Source organism: Pristiophorus japonicus, chromosome 2 (assembly GCF_044704955.1).
Source record: "Pristiophorus japonicus isolate sPriJap1 chromosome 2, sPriJap1.hap1, whole genome shotgun sequence".
NCBI lineage: Eukaryota > Metazoa > Chordata > Chondrichthyes > Pristiophoridae > Pristiophorus > Pristiophorus japonicus.
Window position 1 is genome coordinate 272,813,460 of NC_091978.1, and position 18,673 is coordinate 272,832,132.

Genomic DNA, 18,673 nt, shown 5'->3' on the forward strand with positions numbered 1-18,673 from the left:
CTCGCCGCTCCTGCAGCATCTGCCCACGCTCCAATCACCGACCTGGACCTTACTGATGTCACTGTTCGCTGCTGTTGCCCTCCTGCACCAGCTCGCGCTGTACCTTGCAGTGGTATGTCTCCATGCTGCCCATGGCCGCTGCTCCTCTTATGGCCCCGACCTGCCGCTGATGGTCTCTCGCAGGTCGGGGCCTTCACGCTGCTCCTGGACCTCCGCACGCCGCTCCTTTTATGGCCCCGACCATGCGAGAGAGCATCAGCGACAGGTCGGGGCCATAAAAGGAGTGGCGTACGGAGGCCCGGGAGCAGCGTGGAGGCCCCAACCTGCGAGAGACCATCAGTGGGGCTATTAACACCCTGAATGAATGGAGGAAAATCAAGCTGGTTGCTTCACAGACATGTGTTGCAACCTGTCCAATATTAACTATGCCCAGTGCGATTGGCTGCACACCTAGGAAAATCTCCCATATAATGACCAATGGCAATCTTTTCCCAATATTGCAAACACAAGTACAACATTTGCAAATCTGAAATTAGTCTACAAATGAAAAGCTCTGGGGGCCGAAATTGCTCCCCAACTAAAAGTAGACGGAATTATTGTTTTTGAAGTTGTTTCTCTGTCCCAATCCATGGGACGAAGAATAGAGCGATTTTCAACACTATTTTTTTTTGTCCTTCCGGGCGGTGTTGTGGGGCGGAAGTGATGTTGTAGCGGGACGGATGCAGTAGCTGTCATCAGCGCTTCGCTGATACCGTCAGCACAACATGTCACAATGTCCCTCCCCTTCAGTTAAAGGGGAGGGCCGCTGCGAACTCTGCATTTAGTTTAGTTTGGCCCACAGGGCCACCAGGGAGGGTTTCGACTGGACCAGCGGCCCGGTACCCAAGAGACAATGCCAGGCTGCCTGTTGGCGGCCCGGCCGAACCCGTGGCCACCATTGTCGGGCTGACCTCGCAGCCGGCCGCCAAGATAAATAAAATGGCAACTGCGACAGTGCGTCCTTCCCTTTACGGATGGATGTGCCCGGGGAAGCTGTCCGTGGCACCGACCGGTGGCCGATCTGGTCCCGCAGGGCAATTTCCCACAGGGCAATTTCCCACCCGGAGTGGAAAAGGGTCACTGCCGGTTGGTAGGGAGTTGGCACGTGCCTGACAGGACGGCAACACGAGTAGCGTGGTGGCGATCACCGCACGGAAAACCAGGTAGGGCAATTTCAAAAATGTCGGTGACTCCGCGTCGAATAGGTGGAGTGTCCTTACCAACCCATGGCCACCTCTTTGAGGCGGTCACAGCTCTTAAAGAAAGGGGAAATTTCGGCCCCCAGTGTTTTCCCCGAAAATAGTGGATATATAGAATAGACTCCTATCAAAATCAATTAATGTTATGGCGACTCATGTCTCCAAAAAGGAATCAGATAAGCAAAATTTAAATGTAATTCTTTTAATGGGCAGTCTGCCCTGGCACATTCTACCACTTTTAATCTTTTTTTTAAATAATTAATTTTTTTTGTAATTGCTTTGTGCACAAAACATAAAAGGATGTCAGTGCTGAGAAATGAAGGCATTTCTGGTTAGCTAATGCACAGACCAGTAGAGAAATCTCTACCCCAACAAAATACTGCAACCACATCCAAGGTGAAGCTTTCTGTTTCTGTCGTGAACCATTTTAAAGTGCGAGGCACAATATTTTCTAATTTGTATTTAATTATGGACAGGTTTGTGTTATGGAGCTACGTAATGAGTTAAATCTGTGCAAAATAATTTTACATAGAACCATATAGTCAGGAGATAAAAGACTTGTATACCCCATCACTCTAGGCTGCTTGAATACAGATCTGAGGCAAAAGAACAATTTGCTAACTCATGACACCAGCCAGTCCCCTCATAAATACCTATTAATATGAACATTTTTACATCTGCACACACTCCCTGTCAACTCTTTTCAATAAATTCCTATGTCCACATTTAATAATGGAAACTTCTTATGTAAACTTGTCAAGCTCTAATTACACCATAATAAAGAACAAACTTGCATTTCTATAGTGCTTTTCACAACCTCAGGACATCTCACAGCCAATGAAACACTTTTGAAGTGCAGTCACTTTTGTAATGTAGGGAAACATGGCAGCTAAACTTGTGCTCAGCAAAGTCCCACAAACAGCAATGAGAAAAATGATCTGTTTAGTGATGTTGGTTGAGGAATAAACGTTGACTATTACATTGGGAGAACTCCCCTTCTCTTCCCAGAATCCCATGAGATCTTTTATGTCCACTTGAGAGATCAGATGGGGCCTCGATTTAACGCCGCATCTGAAAAGATGTTATAACCGATAATGCAAAGAGATGTCATCTTAATTTATCACAGCATAACCAGTTTATATAGGAAGTTTCCATTCTAAATCTGGGCATAGAAAATAAGGATAAAATGAATGACTTTAAAATGAGGACTGAATTACATCTGTACAACCTGGTCCAATTGTCCTTTAACCTGCCTTCATCTGAAAAATACATGTGTAATATCATGGGAGATTGACTAACATGTACCTTATATACCTTAAATGTTTTAGGAGTACATGTAACTAAGATAATGCTGAGGTTTATGGTGCAGGGAATGTATCTTACACAGAATATATTCTGAAATAACATCCCTTTATTTTGACCTGCACTGGTATTGCCTGTCCCCATGATGCCTCTCTTCAGCCAGGATGGAGAGTTAGTTTGGGCTATGAATGTCCTCATATCTTCCAACAAGGAAATTACATGATTGGCTACTAGAAGACAATATTTAAGTAAAATTGGATGACGTTAATTAGTTTTTCCCTCATTTGGAACATTTCAAAACTGCAAAAACTTGTGACCATTTGCTTGAGACTTCAGTGCTGTAATATTTACAATACAGGACTACTGCAACTCTGAAGTGGATGCAATATTAAACTTGGCAATCCCTCCCTACGGATAAGTGCTTAGCCTCCACTCATTATCTTCCTCTAGCTACAAAGCTAAAATCAAAAATTGGACATGGGTAGTTTGCAGCAGTGAATCAAAGTCTGCCACTCCATTGTACAACATGTTGGCATTCAAGCGCATTGCACGAGCATGATGCTCTCCCACCACAGGGAAGCTGTGACTATATCTCAGCTTTAGCACTCATCACTGCAATTTTAGAGCCCCTGCCTGTACACATATCTTTGCATTTATTTTGTAATTATAACAGTTAGGAACCAAAACTGATTCAGCATCCTCTTTGTATGTGTATATTGCAGTATTCTGCAAAATTCCTGTGCTGTTTTACTACGGTAAAGGCGCTGTATAAATAAAAGTTATTATTATTAATAAAATTGATGGCTGCAAAGAACAGAGTATATAATAAGTGTAGGTAATATACCATTCCATTGTAAGTAGATTGCTGTCAAAACAAGTGTGCGCTATGTAACTGTGATATTTCAAACCTTGATAGCAATTCACACACAGTGGATAGCAGCATGTTTGTGCATGTGTTGTCAGCTTCAATGTGCCATGTCACAGACTGGTAGGACTTGGAGTTAAAGCCACTGTGCCCATGTGCTTACAGTTTCAATCCTGGCATTAGTGAAAGATAGTGAGCAGAGGCCAGGGATTGCCCACTGGGAGAGCATATTTGAAGTATGTTCACCTAGCAGTAATCTCTTGCACCTCCTAGTGGCTAGTTATAGAATGTCATACTTACCAAAGAATTTTGATTTGTCCATAGGGCAAATGATCTTCTGTTCATTGATGAAGCAGAAAAATACTTCTTTGCGGAACAGGAAAAGTTCAATGAAGAAGATTCCACGAAGTTGCTCAAGCAAATGACAGTGACTGACATCAGTACAGTCTATCGAATGGGTGAGCGAGGACTACAATATAAACAAACTTTAATGAGCTATCATTTAAGTAGAGTATGGTAACCTTGTGGTTATGAGACTGGACTAGCAACTCAGAAGTCATGAGTTTAAATCCCACCATGGCAAGTTGTAAAATTGAATTCAATAAATATGGTAATTTGTGGGCTAATACCTTGAAAGTCGTGAAATTTTTATTTAAAAATCCGATAGACTCACTAATGTTTTTGAGGGTAAGGAACCTGCCAACCTTATCCCGTCGGCCTACATGTGACTCCAGTCCCATACTATGTGGTTGACTCTTAATGCCCTAAAGGTGATTAGGTATAGGCGCTGAATGCTGCCTTGCCAGTATTGCCCACATCCTAAGAGTAAATAATAAAAAATTCGCCTTATCGCACTCTCAAGATGTCCCAAAGCGCTTCACAACGATAGATTACTTTTGAAGCACAGTTAATGTTGCTAATAGGGAAACACGCTGTTACTTAAGCCCGTATGGTGGCTGGTGTGCAACGGCCACCACACGTAAAATAAAATCCATGCACAGGAAGTCATCCTCGTTTCGAGGGACTGCCTATGATGATGATGAATCTGAACTAGGATTTAGTATTTATGGTAGGAGATAAAAAGTGCTACCAGAAGGCATTGTTCAGTGGGAGTAGCTTGAACATTCAACTATAATCACTTCTGTGAAATCACTGCACATCTCACAAATGTAATCTTTTCTCCTTTTAGCCTCTTTCTGTTTTTTTGATTTGCCCTATAACCTTTTTGTACCAAGACATAAGAACATAAGCAACAGGAGCAGGAGTAGGCCATTTGGTTCATCAAGCCTACTCAACCATTCAGTAAGATCATGGCTAATCTTCTACTTCAACTCCCGTTCCCAAAATATCCTCATATCCCTTGAATCCCTTTGTAACAAAAAAATCTATCGATCTCGGTCTCGAATATACTCAATGACTAAGCATACACAGCCCTCTGGGGTGAAGAATTTCAAAGATTCACAACCATTTGAGTGAAGAAATTTCTCCTCCTCTCAGTCCTAAATGGCCGATCCCTTATTCTGAGACTGACCCCTAGTTCGAGATGCCCCAGCCAGAGGAAGCATTCTCCCTGCATCTACCCTGACAAGTCCCTTAAGAATTTATGGGCTAGAAATTCGGCAAGTTTGCGCCCGATTTTCCGCCATGGCGAAGCGGGAAAAATAATTTTTTTTGCCGCTAAACAAGTCACACAAAATTTAGCGCCCGGGCGGAAAATTCAGCAGCGGGTTTGCGACGGCGCAAAAAATTATCGCTTGCCTGTTTTTTAAGCCGTTTTGATGACGTCAATCGGCATACAACACTGCGTTATCGCGGGGGCGGAAAATTCGCCAATATCGCCATTTTTACCGCCCGCCCGCTCAAAAACACGCCTGAAAAAATCAAGTCTTACCAGGTTGGATTCAGGGCGCACTCAGCGCTAACAGCACCATCTTGAAAAACAGAGCAGAAGTTCATTGCTTAAAAGGATTTGGAGGGAAGGCTGTGTTTTACACAGTGAGCTTTATGTGAGTTTATAGTTCGTTGTTAAGGATATTTAGGGACATTTAAAAGAATGGCGGCTATACTATCACCCTCATTATTCCGGGCTGCTTTTTCTATGCAGCTTCGAGCTGGAAGAAGGCTTATTCAAGAGCATTTTGAGTTTAATCGGTGAGCTCGCAGATGTATCGGGAGGAGGCCTTACCCCCCACGAGTTTACAGAGAACAGCACTCATACCTGCAGCTGTCTGAGGCACAGTGTGTTAGAAGGCTGCGCTTCTGAAAGGAGGTGGTCACAGAGATATGCCAGCTGATAAAGGCAGACCTACAGTCTACCAGCAGCAACAGCACTGCACAGCCTGTTGAGGTGAAGGTGACTGCGGCACTTACCTTCTATGCCTCCGGCTCCTTTCAGGCATCAGCAGGGGACTTATGCTCCATCTCACAGTACGCTACGCATCGCTGCATTCGCCAGGTGACTACTGCACTGTACGTACACAGGATGGACTTTATAAAGTTCCCAATGACTAAGGAGGCACAGAATTAGAGGGCTATAGGTTTTGAATGAATTGCTGGCTTCCCCAAGGTTCAGGCTGCCATTGACTGTACACACATCACCCTGCGAGCATCTTTAGAGGCTCCAGAAGTTTACCGAAACCGAAAAGGATTCCACTTCCTGAACGTACAGATGGCCTGCGACCATACTCAGCGCATCATGGCAGTAAATGCCCAATTTCCAGGGAGCATGCATGATGCTTTCATCTTGCGTGAGAGCAGTGTCTCATACCTGTTCGAGTGTCAGCCACAAGACCAGAGCTGGATGCTGGGGAACAAAGGTTACGGCCTCGCCACCTGACTCATGAACCCCCTCCGGAACCCTCAGATAGAAGCCGAGCATGACAGCCATCTAGCCACATGCAACATCGTCGAGAACACAATTGGAGTGCTGAAGCAGCGCTTCTGATGCTTGGACCACTCTGGAGGCTGCCTGCAATACTCCCCACAGCAGTTTGCTGAGTTTACTGTGATGTGCTGCATGCTACACAACTTAGCCATCATGAGGGGACAGGATTTGCCACTGGGGATTGCTGAACCACCTCAGGAGAGAGGGGAGGAGGATGATGAGGAAGACAAGGAGGAGGATGAGGAGGAGGACGAGGAGGTCGAGGAGCCTGGCGATGAACCCATGCCACTACCCCCACCACCACCACCACAGGGGAGGCCTCGTGGAGCTTTCGCCACTGCAAACGCCTTATGTCAGCAGTTCATAATTCAACACTTTGCTTGAACAGTGAACGGCACGTTTCCCCATTGCCTGCCCAAACTATCCCACCATATTTCCTATTTCCCCTCTTATTCTACAAATGAGACACTACACAGGAATGGTTAAGGTGAACAAAAGAATGTGTTAAACATACAGTAATTTGAATAATATTTATTAAACATTGTAACTTGAATAATATTTAACTTGAATTTAAACATCTTAAAAGTGGAACAAAATGTATTAAACATTGGCAAACTTTTATAAAATATCAACAACAACAAAACAATGAAAGAACAACCGAACGTCTTTTACCTGCGCCTCCCTCCATCCCATCATAACATCTCATCCTCGCATCATGACTGTACCCAAGGTGGTATCAAGACATCGTGCAGCAACTTGGCCAGAGTCTTGCTCTAAAAGGGGGATAGAGAATGGAGACGCCATGTGTGGATCCCCTGGAGAAGCTCGGGGTATGGAAGGTCCAGCTTCTGAGTGGCAAGGCTCTTGCTTGGCCTCACCACTCACAGGTGGTGTTGGTCTGGGTGGTGTGACACTGGGGACTGTAGTGTCAAAGGTCGAGACCATCAATTGCGCGTGGCCATTGACATCTTCGGTATTCTCGCGTGTCGCAGCGACAATCTGTGACATGCCCTCCCTCATGTCCGCGGATAGTGCCGCAATGCTTACGGGAAAACCACCCAAGACCTCCAGGAGCTGTCGGCTAAGCTGGATGCTCTCCCTGGACAGACCCACCATGTCATCTTTCCAGGGAAAGTTGTTCCATAACCGCTGGGAGCAGCGGCACCCAGGCGGTGGTCCACCCCAGACACTGCTGTTAATGGACCTCGAGGAGAGAGTGGCAACTCTGATCCATGTCTCAGGGAGGTCAACTACCCGGTGGAGTGCTGAACCCCTGTTCGAAACTGAGGGTAAGTCCTGCAAATTCCCCGGGCTGGGTTGGGGCATCTACCTGTCAGTAGACCAGCTTTGCCGACTCACCCTCCGGAGAGACGGCATATGCGATTCAACTCTGGGAGTGCGTTGCTGCACGCCACTTGTACCCGGGGCCTCGGATGGGCGAAAGCCCGAGAATGTTTCTTCCTCAGAAGAACTAGTGGTCGTAGCAAAAAGAGGTGGTAACTGCATCGGCCCCCCACCCCCACCCGGAATAGGTTAATCAGTTTCCTCCTCCCATGGAGGTTCCTCGTACTTGGCATCTTCCTCATCCCCCTCCTCCACCCCCAAATGATGGGCTGAGGCGGAGGATGCGGCGCCTCCTCATCTGGAAATAGAAAACAACAGACGAGTGGTTAGCAGTGTGTGACAAGATGGTCCAACTTCCATGCGCCTCCTGCAACATGGGACGCTAAATCAGGTGCAAGGCCGGAACGTTCCTCCAGGGGCGCAAGTGCAGCATTGCATGACAATTTACGTCATCATGACGGTCCAAACGGAGGTCAGGCTGGTAACTTTTAACGCTGCTGCAAAACCAATGCCCAACGCTCTGCTCGGACGCAAAATCCTGGACACCCCGTTTGATGCCCAGAAACACCATTTGCCGCCCCGCCTGTATTCACTGGAATTTAGAAGAATGAGAGGGGATCTCAGAGAAACATATAAAATTCTGACAGGACTGGACAGGTTAGATGCAGGAAGAATGTTCCCAATGTTGTGGAAGTCCAGAACCAGGGCTCACAGTCTAAGGATAAGGGGTAAGCTATTTAGGACTGAGATGAGGAGAAACTTCTTCACTCAGAGAATTGTGAACTTGTGGAATTCTCTACCGCAGAGGGTTCGTTAGATATATTCAAGCGGGAGTTAGATATGGTCTTTACAGCTAAAGGGATCGAGGGATATGGAGAGAAAGCAGGAAAAGGGTACTGAGGTGAATGATCAGCCATGATCTTATTGAATGGTGGTGCAGGCTCGAAGGGCCGAATGGCCTACTCCTGCACCTATTTTCTATGTTTCTATGTTTCTATGCTATGATTGAGCGCCGAATGCTGCGTGAATCTACAGTGGACTTTCATGTGAGTTAACGCTTTGACAGTCAGGTCGTATGGGGACAGCACGCACAGCGAATGGAATTTAAAGTTCCCAATGAGCAGAGACTGCCAGACTGAGAGGGCTATAGGCTCTGAGCGCTTGCTTGAATGGGGAAATGGTGGTTTGAGCGAAGCCTCGTGACTCAATGCCACCATGCTGGCTATTCCCCCACTTACTCTGCAAATGAGACACAAGACAGCAATGTTTAAGGTCAAGGAAATATTTTATGAAAAATGCAACATTATCAACCCCCCTTCCCCACCACCCCCCCCCCCCCTGCCTCCCCCCTGCCCCCTGCAACAAAGATCACAATAATTCAACGGCCACACAATTATGGACACAAATCTGCATCCTGCATTGAACAACATGAATATAAAAAGAAAAACTGCATCCTCCACTAGACAACATGCAGTATTCATTAACAATGCATTCTGCAGTGCACTACATTTTAGCGACGCCCTAATGTTTATGGGTCATCCTTTTACCCCCTCTTCCCTTCATCCCTCTCCCATGCCTGCTGCTCCTCCTCAATGTGGCATCAGGGCGTGAAGCAAGTCTGCTAGAGGGCTGCTGTCTTGGGGGCTCAGACAATGGAGATGGTGTCTGAGGACACACTGGACCAGCTCCTGGCCTGGAAGGCTTGGCTTCTGACTGGTTCACCTCTTCCTCAGCATTACCAGCCACAGATGTTTTGGGTGACAACCGTCGTTAGTGCTTTGTTGGCGAGTGAGTGGTAGGAGATGGAATGCTGTCATCCTGAAAAATGCCAACACCTCCCATTTCCCTGGAGCCACTCTGTCACCGACGGGGCTGGGCCAGGCCTTAGCAACTGAAGCACAATTTAAAGGAGCACCTTACTGGCCTGCTTCAGCACCATCACTTCCCCGTGAGACAGTGAGGAACATAGAGAGTATGGAGGCAGACATGGACTGCATCACTTGTGATGCACCTGAGTCTGCTTTGTGATCAAGGGCACACGCCACACTTTCCAGGACTCCACCAACACTGCTCAAGGCCACCAGCCTCTGTGTGTGGGCAATGATGGTCTCACTGGACTCACAGTTCGCAGCGACATCTGCGACCCTCCCTCCGTAACTGTCGCAGTGAGCTTGGCAATGCTTACGGCGATCTGTCCCAATGCATCAATGATCCCATGGTGCATCGCTATGGTTTCCCTGGACATTGCCACCAGATCCAGTTCTATGTCTGTCTGTCTGTTAGCAGCCTGACTTTGCCGACTCACCCTGCAGAGCGCTGGCCTGTGGGATTCCACCCCAGCAATGCATTGCTGCACGCCACTGGGCCCAGAAGCCGCCACATTGTCAAACCCCGGGAACGCAGCCTCGTCCCTAGATGAACTAAGTCCTGGGGACATCAGGTGGGCTGGGATGCTCCGCCGGAGATGTATCGCGTCCTCTAAACCAAGGCCTGATGTGGACGGCTCCATCGAGGGATACGGTGCCTCTGGCTGGTTATCTGGAAGTAGAAAGCAACAGACAAGTAGTTAGCAGATGCAAAGGGGGCAGGGTGACATGAGGAAGGTGGCATAGTACAGGCTCGTTTGAAGGACCGTCGCTACTCCATTATATGTCTCAATGCAGTGTTTTGAGTCGCGCGATCATTTTACTTACTCTCTGTATCCGAAGGGGAATCAGCAACCCCACCAGCAGCTGTCCAACCTGTGACTCCGCTAAGGGCTGACACTCCTCCACATCAGTCAGTGGAAGTGATTGAGGTGGAACCCTGCCTGTGTGCCGTCGCTCCCTCCGATTGTGGGAGTGCTTCGATTGAAAAGATAAAAATGTGAATGGTTTAAAAAGGGTCCATCTGCTGCTGTGGCACAGCTGGCCACCAAAGAAGTTTAGGCCATATTGTGTGAATGTTCTAGGGGCCTCTGTTTAACGTGCTTCGATCTTGCATGTGCTTCATCAGTATGTTATCGAAGTCTACAGGCATCTAAGTGTGGAAGAGATCTTTCAGAAAGTGATAGGAGCAGTTGCAGTGCGTTGCGATGAACAGTGTTAATTAGAAACAAAAAAACCATAGAAACATAGAAATTTACAGCACAGAAGGAGGCCATTTCAGCCCATCGTGTCCGCGCTGGCCGACAAAGAGCCGCACAGCCCCTGGTCAGCAGTCCTAAAGGTTACATATAAACCTATGAGCAATGACGGAAAGGCAAAGAGCACCCACCCCAATCAGTCTGCCTCACACAACTGCGACACCCCTTATACTGAATCTTTCTACACTCCACCCCAACCGAAGCCATGTGATCTCCGGAGAGGCAAAAACCAGATAAAAACCCAGGCCAATTTAGGGAGAAAAAATCTGGGAAAATTCCTCTCCAATCCACCCAGGCGATCGAAACTAGTCCAGGAGATCACCCCGGCAATATTCTATTCCCTGCAGTACTCACCATTATATCTGCACCATCCAACAAAAGGTCATCCAATCTAATCCCAATTATCAGCTCCAGGTCCGTAACCTTGCAGGTTACTGCACTTTAAGTGCCCATCCAACCATCTCTTAAAAGTGGTGAGGGTTTCTGCATCCACCACTCTTCCAGGCAACGAGTTCCAGATCCCCACAACCCTCTGCTTAAAGAAGCCCCCCCTCAAATCCCCTCTAAAGCTTCCTCCAACCACCCTAAAACTATGCCCCCTCGTAATAGACCCCTCCACCAATGGAAATAGACCCTTACCATCCACTATGTCCCTCAATATTTTGTACACCTCAATGAGGTCTCCTCTCAACTTCCTCTGTTCCAATGAGAACAAACCCAGCCTATCCAATCGGTCCTCATAACTACGATTCTCAATTCCAGGCAGCATCCTAGTAAATCTCTTCTGCACCCTCTCTAGTGCAATTACGTCTTTCCTATAATATGGTGACCAGAACTGCATGCAGTACTCCAGCTGTGTCCTCACCAAAGTATTATACAATTTAAGCAATTATGTGCATTGATCATTCAATGTAAATAGGGTGCCGAAGTAAGCCTTCCTTTTTCTGTTATGCATTGTGGGAGGCAACCCACAGAGTGATGAGAGGCACTAAAAGCAGGAGAACAATCAGATAGTGTGTCAGATTTATCTTTGAAGTCATGGAAGATTGCATAGATGAAAATGTTACTCACCCTGACAACTTTTGTGAGGTCGTTAAACTTTTCTCGGCACTGTGTGCCAGTCCTGGGCACAGTGTCTGTAGCAGACACCTCTTGTGCTACTTCTTTCCAAATCTGCTTGAAGACGGTAGGCAGTGGTCTGGATCCCCCTGGAAGATGCAGTGCGGCCAACCTCCTCTCCACTGCACTCACCAACACTTCGTTGGCCTCATGGGTGAAGCACCTGGCACGTTGCATTCCCTCCTGCTCCTCCATCTCAGCAGAAGTGGCTGAAGTGGGCCAGTTTAAATGTGCATGCGCGCGGGAAGTTGCTGCGCCCTGCATTAGTGTCTGCGACCGGAAAAGAAACCAGGAGGTGGGAAAAAAATTCAAAGCGCATGCGCAAAATGGCCACCTTCTTCAACGCCAGAAGTTTCGGCTCTGGCGCACAGACTCTTCGCCGGACTTAATGCCAACGATCCTCTGGAGCTTTCTGTTGCCGAAAGTTCCTCGCGAGGTCGCTAACGTTTTCCCGGCGCAAACCTTTGCGCTCTACCGCGAATTGCGCCTGGAAATCCTAAAACATGAAAATCCAGCCCCAAAACTGTACACAATACTCCAGGTGCAGTCTCACCAAGACCCTATATAATTGTAGTAAGATTTCTTTACTCTTGTAATAATCCTTTTGTATTAAAAGCTAACATACCATTTGCTTTCCTAAATGCTTGCTATACCTGCATGTTAACTTTCTGTGATTTGTGTACAGTCAGGACCCTCTGAATACCAACATTTCCCAGTCTCTCACCACTTAAAATATATTCTGCTTTTCTATTTTTCCTACCAAAGTGGATAACTTCACATTTCTCCACATTATATTCCATCTGCCGTATTCTTGCCCACTCATTTAACCTGTATTTATAACCTGCAGCCTCTTTGCGTCCTCCTCACAACTTACTTTCCCACCTACTTTTGTATCGTCAGCAAACTTGGATACATTATACTCAATCCCCTCATCTAAGTAATTGATATAGATTCTAAAAAGCTGAGTTCCAAACACTGATCTTTGCAGTACTCCACTAGTTACAGCTTGCCAACCTTAAAATGACCCGTTAATTCCTACTCTGTTTCCTGTAAGTTAATCAATCCTCAATCCATGTTAATATATTATCCCCATTCCCATGAGCCCTAATTTTATGTAATAACCTCTTGCATAGCACCTTATTGAATTATTTTTGGAAATCCAAATACACTACATCCACTAGTTCCCCTTTATCTATCCTGCTAGCTACAACCTCAAAAAGTAACAGATGTGTCAAAACCGATTTTCCCTTTCATAAATCCGTGTTGACTCTGGCCAATCATTATGATTTTCTAAGTGCCCTGTTACCGCATCCCTACAATTCTAGCATTTCCCTACTTCCATAAGAAACATGCATTTTAGAGTTTATTTGTCAATGTGCACTTGTACTATTTTGTCCTTATTCCTAAGGCTCCTACCTTGTCCTACTCCCTTTATATCAGGCTGCTCCCTATTACTTTATTTATCTTGTTACAGCTGTCTTCATTTTGTGAAAGGCAGATGTTATATTCTGACTGTTTTTCAGTTCTACATTCATGAATTCAATCATTTTCTTTTGACGAACTGACATTCATTCTTTACCTAACATGAATATTTTAGATACCAATTTTCATTTGTTTTTCAGTTCTCACATTTTTCTATCATTGTATCAAAAATATCACTATTTGTGGCCAATTTCGTTGCTGGACTATTAAACATTTCTCCCATGAGAGGCGCATTATTCCTATTGGATATTCAATATGTCCTGTATGGCAGAATAATTTGTGTAATCTTCATCTTATCACATCTACGTTCCTTAACAGTCTTGTTAACCAAAACCTTTGTCTTCTCGATGAAGTTTTGTTTTTGTCTATATACTCTACCTTATCATTCCTTCAAATGATACTTGCTGAGACACAATAAGGTCCAAGCCTAGCTGACCCCGAAGGCAAGAATATACCTGCAGGATGCAGGTGTAAACCTGGTCAACAATAACTAAAATGTGGTGTATAGATACAAGTAGTTGTTGTTGGGGTTTGAATCCAAATAGGAGTAAAAGTAGGATTAGGGAAGGTGACAAAGTACAGATGAACAGATGGGTTTTAAGGAGGCTTTTAAAGGTAGGGAGAGATGTAGCAAGGATTTAGAGAGAGAGTTCTAGAGTGTGGAGGCAAGAAGAAAGGAAGACTTGGATTTATATAGCACCTTTCATGACCACAAAATATCTCTAAGCTCTTTACAGCTAATTAAGTACTTTTGGAGTGCAGTCACTGTTGTAATGTAGGAAATGTGGCAGCTAATCTGCGCACAGCAAGCTCCCACAAACAGCGATGTGATAATGACCAGTTAATGTTTCCAGTCGTTTCAGTTTCCAGGTGTTGCGCTGTTTTCAGCTGTTTCACTTTAGGGTTAGGATGAGGTGGAGCTTATATAATGTGATGTGCAGGAGGCCAGTGAGGAGTACATTGGAAAATTGATAAAGACATGGATAAGGGCTTCAGCAGCAAGGTTTCAGCAGCAATGGTGGTGAGTTAGGCTGGACACTGGTGATATTTTGGAAAGGGAAGCAGTCCACTTTGATGATGAAACTGAATGTGGAGTTTAAAGCTCATCTCAGATTTCAGGTTGTATATTGTCTGGCTGAGTTTGAGGGGATGTACCTGGGAGAAGATGGGATTCGGAGCTAGAGTGGAGTTTCTGATTGAAACAGAATAGAATGACTTCCATTTTGCCAGTGATAAGCTACAAGAAATTCTAGCTCATTTATAATTGTGGAGGTGGCTGTATTTTACTTGAAATTTCTAAAAAAGAAAGCCAGGCTGTTCACTGGCTTAAATCCCTCAATCTACCTGAGATCCTTCTCTTTCTAAACCAAATTATACATTGCTGTTTCTTCATTCAGTAGTGCCCTGCCCCCACATAGTACAGTGTGTGCTGCTTTTCTCGAGTTTACCCCATCCATTCAAGCATCCTGCTTCACTGCAGATTTGATTATTAGCCTTTCTGGTCAGTGCCTATTAATCCATTCTGGACCCCCGCTATTGTCTTTAACCAATTTAGCTCACCTTTGAACTGGAGTGTCAGATAATAAGCGCTCACATCTGACAGACCAATTCTTAAATTTTGGATTTTACATTTAAAGCTAAAGTCAAAAACTATTTGTGAAAGTTCACACTGCTGTGGGGGGTGCAAAACTGACTGATCCACCTGCAGAGTAGCTTTTCAAGCTGGTTGTTTCTGGCAGTTCAAATTTGACTCCAACCCATTAAATAGAAATATTAGATATAATCTGTTTTTCACTTTGTTGTACAAAATATATTTGGGAAAGATGCACGATATTAAAGTATTATCAACCACTCTTTTGTTGTTTTCCTTCACTTTAAAAGCATGTACTGTTAATTAAATATGTGATACTTAACTTGCTTTGCATTAATTTAACATACTAAACAAGTGTGTGCTTCACTCACTATTGTATTATATTATTTGTATATCCAGATAAACTGGGACCATTGAATTCACAACATGAGGATGAAAAAGGTAAGAAAATAAACTATTTAATGTAAATTGATGACTAATTTATATTATAAGGGATATCATCAATTCATGTGGGATCATAGACTTTCAGATTTTCATGCATCCATAAAATTACAGAACTGTTTTAGCTTTTTACTATATACACAATACTGTAAGTAACTAAGTTAATCTTGTGTAAAAAAAATCCATGCAACATCCTTCTGCTAGTCACTTCATCAAAATGTTTATCAAAATTTGTATTTTCATGCGTTCCAAAATGGCCATCAAACAGCTCAAGAAGTTGTTTTGTTCAAGTGCACCTTATTTCTTATTGCACAAGATTGCAAGATATGTTTGGATGAATAAGGCCCTTTGCCCTTTGGATCGCATCCTTCCAGAATAGCAACCGTACCATCTTCCTATACAGCTTTTAACTGTTTCTTAAATGATTCCAGTGTCCTGGTTTTAACCACTCTTCCGAGCAACACATTCCAGTTGCTGATTACTCTTTCACCTAAATTTTCTAGTATGTGCCAGAGCACTCTGCATAAAGAAATTCTTTCCAATGTCTGTTCGAAATTTACTGCTTGCCCTGGACCAATATCTTTTGTCCTGCTTTCCTGGAATATCTGGAAGTATTGTTTCAGTTTACTTTTTCTATCTCATTAAGTATTTTATATGTTTCTTTAAAATTCACTTCGAGACATCACTTTTCGAAGCTGAAGAACCTGAGCTTGTTAAATTGTTTCTCATAACTCTTCCCTCTGACAGGGATCTGCCTCGTTGCTCATCTCTGCACTGCCTGTAGGGCTGATTTTCCATCATATGTTATGGAGACCAGAACTACAACAACAATAGCAACTTGTATTCAAATAGTGTCTTGGTGCTTTGGGCCTGAAATTGGTGGACATACTGCCGCATACCATCCGCGGACCACTGACATAACGCCCAAAATCGTGAAATTCATCGAAAAATACCTATATACCCCCAAGCAGCGATCTCCCTCCACAGGTATCTCCCCCCACATCAGCAATCTCCTCCACAGGTATCTCCCTCCACAGGTATCTCTCCCCACATCAGCAATCTCCTCCACAGGTATTTCCCTCCACAGGTATTTCCCCCCACATCAGCGATCTCCTCCACAGGTATTTCCCTCCACAGGTATCTCCCTCCACATCAGCGATTGCTCCACAGGTATTTTCCCCCCACATCAGCGACCTCTCCACAGGTATCTCCCCCCACATCAGCGATCTCTCCACAGGTATCTCCCTCCACAGGTATCTCCCCCCACATCAGCGACCTCTCCACAGGTATCTCCCCCCACATCAGCGATCTCTCCACAGGTATCTCTCTCCACAGGTATCTCCCTCCACAGGTATTTCCCCCCACATCAGCGATCTCCTCCACAGGTTTTTCCCTCCACAGGTATCTCCCTCCACTTCAGCGATTTCCCTCCAAAGGTATCTCCCTCCACTTCAGCAATCTCCCTCCACAGGTATTTCCCTCCACAGGTATTTCCCTCCACATCAGCGATCTCCCTCCGCAGGTATTTCCCTCCACAGGTGTCTCCTCCCACATCAGCGATCTCCTCCACAGGTATTTCCCTCCACAGGTATCTCCCTCCACTTCAGCGATTTCCCTCCACAGGTATCTCCCTCCACTTCAGCGATTTCCCTCCACAGGTATCTCCCTCCACTTCAGCAATCTCCCTCCACAGGTATTTCCCTCCACAGGTATTTCCCTCCACAGGTATCTCCCTCCACTTCAGCGATTTCCCTCCACAGGTATCTCCCTCCACTTCAGCGATTTCCCTCCACAGGTATCTCCCTCCACTTCAGCGATTTCCCTCCACAGGTATCTCCCTCCACTTCAGCGATTTCCCTCCACAGGTATCTCCCTCCACTTCAGCAATCTCCCTCCACAGGTATTTCCCTCCACAGGTATCTCCCTCCACTTCAGCGATCTCCCTCCACAGGTATTTCCCTCCACAGGTATTTCCCTCCACATCAGCGATCTCCCTCCACAGGTATTTCCCTCCACAGGTATTTCCCTCCACATCAGCGATCTCCTCCACAGGTATTTCCCTCCTCAGGTATCTCCCTGCACTTCAGCGATCTCCCTCCACAGGTATCTCCCCCCACAGCAGCGATCCCCGCCCCCACATACCTGCACAGCACACTCAGGTCGACAGACTCTGTGGATTCTCATTGGTGCCTCTCGGAAGAGGGGGCGGAGCTTCACAGCAGCATGCGCATGCGCACAACTCGGGAGCCAAAGATTCCCGAGTGAAAAGGACTCACCGCCCGCACACTGCCAGCTGCACTCTGCTCCACCCACTGCACTCCGCTCGGCAGACCGCCAAGAAAAAAGTGATGAAGGTCGCGCACACCGTGCTCCAGCGGCATCCGGCGGTATGAAACGACATACCACCGAGAAATGGGCAGACTGTAGGTTATGACCAATTTTGACCCCTTTGAGTTTGTAATTGATAACTTAATGAATGGTTATCTTTTCGCAAAAGAAAAGTTTCCAGTTAATGTGAAGCTGTTATTAGAAAGGTTAATCACTGATTTGACAACATAATTAAATAGGTAATTTCAACTTCATAGGAGGGTCACATTTGAATACCCTACCTTCAGGGAGAGATTTGCAGAGCCAAACTTGTTTTCATTGAGGAAAAGAAAATGAGAACACGATGCAGGTCTTGACTGATTGATTGAGAGTTTTGGGTAGTGAAGCTTTCTGTGGGTTATTTACTAAAACTGCAGTATACAACAAAATGGACCAGGCTTTGGTTTCACTTAGCCTACGTGATCACCTGAGTGAGGTGATTAACCACAAGAAGTAAATCTCAAAGAAGGTAAAGCTCTATGATATTTCTCTAGGTTTCCAAAGTTAACTGAGTAAAGCTCCAGGGGTTTAAACAAGGCAAAAGCATTTGATGAATTTTTTCCCCCCCACAAAATAATGCACATGTGGAAAAGACCACTACTAAAAGCAGTTAATGTCAAGTTGTTAAACTGCTTTTAGTAAGAGTTAGGAGAAATGATTAGTTAGGATCTGATTGAATGATTGATTGATAAGGATGACCAGATGATGTACAGAATACAATTGTTCCTATGATACTGAGACTATGAATGTGTTATGCCACTGATCTGAGTTGAAGTGTGGCTAGTAAGTTTGGATTAATATCTTGGGTATTTAATTTTCTCTGGTTGAGTGCTGGTCAACAATTTGTGTAAGAGATTTTGTGCAATTTATTTTAATGACTATTAAAATGGCGATGAAAGCAATTGTGTGCCAACAC

At 45.2% G+C, this 18,673-nt stretch overlaps 1 protein-coding gene across 1 annotated transcript in view; it reads left to right on the plus strand.

The window, feature by feature from the left end:
- LOC139246167 (SH3 domain and tetratricopeptide repeat-containing protein 1) overlaps positions 1 to 18,673 on the plus strand; it is a 182,535-nt gene that overhangs the window by 71,610 nt on the left and 92,252 nt on the right. Inside the window, exons 9-10 of the mRNA XM_070871392.1 lie at positions 3,730 to 3,863; positions 15,349 to 15,390. Coding sequence (XP_070727493.1) covers positions 3,730 to 3,863; positions 15,349 to 15,390 — 176 coding nt within the window. The remainder of the gene's footprint in view (positions 1 to 3,729; positions 3,864 to 15,348; positions 15,391 to 18,673) is intronic.